This window comes from Octopus bimaculoides, chromosome 5, assembly GCF_001194135.2.
Source record: "Octopus bimaculoides isolate UCB-OBI-ISO-001 chromosome 5, ASM119413v2, whole genome shotgun sequence".
Classification (NCBI taxonomy): Eukaryota; Metazoa; Mollusca; class Cephalopoda; order Octopoda; family Octopodidae; genus Octopus; species Octopus bimaculoides.
In genome coordinates, this window is record NC_068985.1 from 34,756,149 (window position 1) to 34,761,550 (window position 5,402).

General features: G+C 30.8%; 1 protein-coding gene across 6 annotated transcripts in view; it reads left to right on the top strand.

Moving 5' to 3' along the window:
- The window catches only part of LOC106879981 (uncharacterized), a 263,310-nt gene that overhangs the window by 185,879 nt on the left and 72,029 nt on the right, over positions 1–5,402 (top strand). For all 6 annotated transcript variants that reach the window (XR_008264230.1, XM_052968292.1, XM_052968290.1 and 3 more), the window contains one exon: positions 514–597. Coding sequence is in view for 5 of the 6 variants with exons in the window: in XM_052968292.1 (XP_052824252.1) it covers positions 514–597 (84 nt within the window). In the remaining variant the exon portion in view is untranslated. The remainder of the gene's footprint in view (positions 1–513; positions 598–5,402) is intronic.

Genomic DNA, 5,402 nt, shown 5'->3' on the forward strand with positions numbered 1-5,402 from the left:
ATATATATATATATATATATATATATATATATATATATATAAATATTTCCCAGATTCATAATCTCTGTATTTTTCTACGTAGATAGCAAAAAAAATTCGATAAAAAAGTTACAAATTAAGAAATTGAGGTGGGGATAGGGGGAAATTTAAATATTGGAAAAGTGATTTCTGGTCAAAATCGTATTAACCCCCTTTTATACAATGAAACAATACATAGTTTCTGATCCTTCTTAAGAACAGAAAACACTTGCATGCAAATTGTACCCTTGCCCTTCACTATTAAACAAACAATAACTTCTATTATTCCATTAACTATATATCAGCTGTGCCGATTCTGCCCATAAGAAAAGAGCAAATAATACTGTGTACTTGTAGGTCATAACACCCAGGCAATGCATCTTTATTGTTTTTGAAGTCTTCAGCAGCAGTTGTGTACCCCAGCATCTACTAACCTTCATAACCCATTATCTTTTTAATATATTAATGCAAGGTCTTTTTAATATATCTTTTCAGAAATTACGGAAGACTCTTTGGGAACAATTATTGGTTGTGTTATAGGAATTGTATTATTAATAATTTTGGTACTTCTTATAAGAGGTTGGTATATTTTATACATTATAAGTGTCTATCTGTCTATCTATCGAGAGACTTACACACACACACACACAGATATATATATATATATAATTTAGAGAAGAACCACTTAAATAATTCAATAATAAAGAATGTAATTCATACCCTCTAGAAAATAAATATATCATAAAAACCTTATTCTAAAAATCAATAAAGTACATCACTGTCTCAGGAAGGATGTAGTTTATAAGGGCATTGTGACCACCAATAATAATATCTTTCACTACACTGGAGCCACTGTTTCCCAATTTAAATGGAGATATTATAATCATGTCTACTCCTTCAAGATATATAATAAGCATAAGTGTACATCGCTGGTTGAGCTGGTTTGGGACTTAAAATTGAAGAGCACCTCATATACGATTTCTTGGTCTGTTGTGATGTCTGCTCTCCCCTACACAGGAGGAGGGGGAAGAGTGCAATCTTTGCACAGTTGAGGCTTTTGAGATATTAAAAAATCAGGGTAACATTATTAACAAAAGAAACGAAGTGCTTTATGCATAAAAATCACAGGACCGTTGCAAAACTCAGTTAGTTTAGTCCCCCTCTCCTCACTCCATAAATATTTATTCCCTTCCCCAACGGCCCATTTCAACAGTTTATAGTAGCTTATGGGGCTTCACTGCATAGCATCCCAACACCTTCTCATGAGAATCCACCCACAAGGACATAAAAGGTTTTTATGCTCCTCCTAACCATCCTGCTTTTCACTTCTTCCTGCTCTGATATAATTACATTCTCCAGTTTGTGGCTTGGTCGTCCGATTGTCCATTTTGGACACTTACAACTTTTATATATTAAATACCTGCGTCTGGTTACACTACTAGCATTACACATCTACTTTAGCTAATCCTATTAGCCCTCATCAACTTATTTTTAACATTCATATTTTAAATGTGTAAAGTGGAGTTTTGGTTCCACAAATGACCTTCTTCGTTTGATTCTGTTCACCTTTCGTAATTCAGTTCTCTAACCTTTAGGATTTGTAATGTTTTCTATTAATTTCTTTTATGGATTATATTCCAAAACTTTTCTTGTTTCTATTGATCTTATTGGTGTTTGCCTTCCTATCATTCTTTTCCAGGTTTCAACCTCCCGAAATAATATATATTTTTATAAGTTGTGGATTTTATAATATTTAGTTTTTCACATTTCACCTGATCCAACAAGAGCTTTAAATATTTTTTTTGTTCCTCTCCCATATGTATTGCACTTTCTAGCTGTTTCTATTTCTATCTTTACCTTTATTTTTAACTTATGTAACAGAATTGATATATTTTATGCAACATACCCCACCACAACTTAATCTAAGATTTATACACACCCTTTCTCACGGAGGTTTAGACACTTACTGCAGATGTAATATGAGGTTTTACCATTATGTTTTTCATTTTCCCTTTCTCACTCGATCCTTGACATTATTCAAAAAGAAAATAAATTTATATTTTATTTTTTTATATATACTCACATGTGCCTAGCCATATGTATGCACATATGTACACATATACACATGTACTGGCAGGTTACACAAATAGCCATATGTATATATGTGTACATACATATATACATGCATATAAATAAAAAATTTTAAATGCGTGTGCATAACAAGCATCAAATAGTTGATAAGGGTGTATTAATGTGGTTATTAATGCAAGGTAGGTGTGTGAATAATAGTCAAACATATATAAATGTTGCCAAGTGTGTACGTTCAAATGTTTGAATAATAGTCAAACAGTTATAAAAGTTAGCAATTGTGTATGCTCAAATGCTGGTAGAAGGTTACTACTGGTATGTACAAAAGGTTAATTAGGTGGTTGGTAAAGATAATGCTAAATTTAGGTATAATAGAGATAGATATTAATATAATTGATAGTTTAGTTAGGTAAGAGTTAGGGGAGAGGTAATTTATATTAGTGAAGCTAGGGAGTTTAAAGGGTTGTACAAATATTCCAGTGAGAGAAATAAATTAATTATTTAAATTTAGAAAAATACATATTTTCCCGCTTGAACACACAATTTTTTTCTCATTTCTTAAGTTAAGTTGGGTATTCTTAGATCTAACAATAAGGAAAGCTTCAGTGATACAAAGATAACATATTTTCTTGTTGACTTTTTAAGCTGGTGTGGAAGCAATGATATCCCATTCAGTTTCAAAGTCAGTACTATTATCTTGTACTTCTCATATAAATTTACTTAATCCAGTGGAATTGGTTTTTCTGCTTATTTTTTAAAAGACTGGAGATGATTTGCCACCCGAGTCTCAACCTTATTTTCAGTCGAGCCAATAAAAATATAATTCTTGCCCTGAGCTATAACAGTGCATTGATAAACTACATATTTTCTTTTACATGAATTCTTAAATTTACTATTATTTTTAACTCTACAATCACAATTTTCATAAATATTGTTATGTGTGGATCTATCAGAAGAATTCGTATTAGTAGTGTTAGTATGGGTTGTTATAGTTCCATTATTGAGATTTATATGAGCATAATTATTAGGGTTAGTGAAATTTGGGAGATATATTTTAAGTTCAGGGGAGTTAGAATTATTATGGACATTTCTATTGGTGTAGAATTGCTTAATTTCCTGTTGTTAGTGGATGATATAATTGTAAATAAGTTAGGAGTGAGGCGAAAACCAATCTTGACAGTTTTGTGGTTTATGATTTTATTTATCATGAATTTATTATTTGTATGATTTGTATTTATTATGAATGTTAAAGTATTTATGAATGGCTTTAAATATAGTTTTAACTATGTTATTTTTAATTTGCATTGAATATGGAATAATAAATCATATTTTATTAGATTTATCAGGGTGATTATTATTTATGCGTATATTAAAATCTATTTTAGGTTTTTTTAGAGTTAATGAAGTGGGTGTGTGGTTTAATATTATTACTATTCGAGGCATTATATGAATTAACAGTGGTGCTGGTATCATAAGTGATTAATTGATTATTGATAACACTATGTTTATTAATTATGTTATTTATCGTTGTAGAACTCATTACAATTGTAAATTGGTTATTTATTATTTATTTTGTGTATATGAGATAACTTAGTAATGGTTTTTCTATTATTATGTTTGATACTATTAGTTTGATTTAAAATAATCTTAGGTTTGTTATCGTTATCAATTCCTTATTTATGTAGTTGGGTTACTAGTTATATGCTTATTTTTAATTATATTACTATTTATGGTGGGATTATAAAATTTACCAGTTTTATTTATTTATTTGCTTTTTTGCTTGTAATTAATTATGCTATATTTATTAATGTTGCTAGGTTGATGGTATTCTATTTTATCTCTATATCCAGTGTTTGCTAGAGCTGTATTGTAGTGGTTCACATATCTATTAAATATTTCTTCATTAGAAGATAAATAGGTTAGTCTTTTACCAATGTTGGAGGCTAATGCATTCTTAATTGTTCTTGGATGGTTGCTTTGGCAGTTAATATAGCTTAAATTAGAATTATGTCTTCTGAAAGGTTCATGCAATCTGGATGATAAATTGAAGTTAACATCTAAAAAGTTAATTGAATTATTATCCCTCTCAATAGATATAAAAAGACCATGCCTTTTAAAAAACTTATAAAATCTTTTCTTAAATAGTTCTAATTTTCTATTGGATGCATTTTTTATGATAAAGAATGCATCGTCTCTATACAGTCCTCCCCTGATTTCAGGAAATTCATCATGAAGATAGATTCCAACAAGGTCAGACACTTGGGTGGAGTCTGCGATGCCCATTGTGATGTCAAAACGATTGGGAGTGTCCTTTCTAGTCTGAGACCAAATTTATCTAGATTTATAAATATAACTATATTCATACCAGCAAATAACTTGCACAATTCTCTCTCCTCTTTCATATTTTTTTTTAATATAAAAACGAAATGAAACACTGACATTTATTATTCAGGCATAAAAATTTTAAGAAACCATTATGCTAATTTTACTTCTCCAGAAATGCTATAGGGTATAAATAAATATTTAAAATGCCACTAACTAATCGAATTTAACAGAGCGAATGCCACGCATCCTTTTCCAAGTAAGTTTTATCTTAATATTACTATGCGCACTCTTCTACTATCTCTCTCCCTCTCTTGTTCTTCATCCTTTCTGTTTTTCTCTCCCACTCTTTCCTTATTCTTCTTCTCTCCCTTTCACCATTTCCCCTCTCTCTCTCTCACTCCTCCTCTTCCTCCTTGACCATCTCGTTGCTGACACGTAACGAAAGGGGTTCTTTCTTTCTGCCCACTGGTATTCCTAAAGAACATACGTGAATTTTTCTGTCTCTTCTACTTAGCGTTCATAATAATTTTTCTATCAGCTTGGCCCAACAGACCTCACCGTTTGTTTTAACTGTCGTATTTTTACTTGTTTTTACTGTTTTCATTGTTTTTACTGTCTTGTTCTCACTGTCCTGTTCTTGTTAACACTTTCACCCTCTGCAAAAAATTCAAAATTCTATTTAATCTGCTTTGCGGGAAGGACTGTTCCAACAAAGTTGCGTAATATCCTTGCCTTCGAAACGCAGAGTAGATGGACAGGAACAACTGACGAAGGGATATACTCTTTATGTTGCATGTCTCGTTTCTCTGTTTGTTTTTTTTTTGTTGTTCGAAAAAAGTTCATTTTCTGTTTTCGTTTTTATGTTTTCGTTTTTCGTTTCTCATTGTGTTCACGTGTTTTAGATGTCCTGTACCCATATAGGTATGTATGTATACATATAGATGTAGGTATGTACATATATGTATGGATAT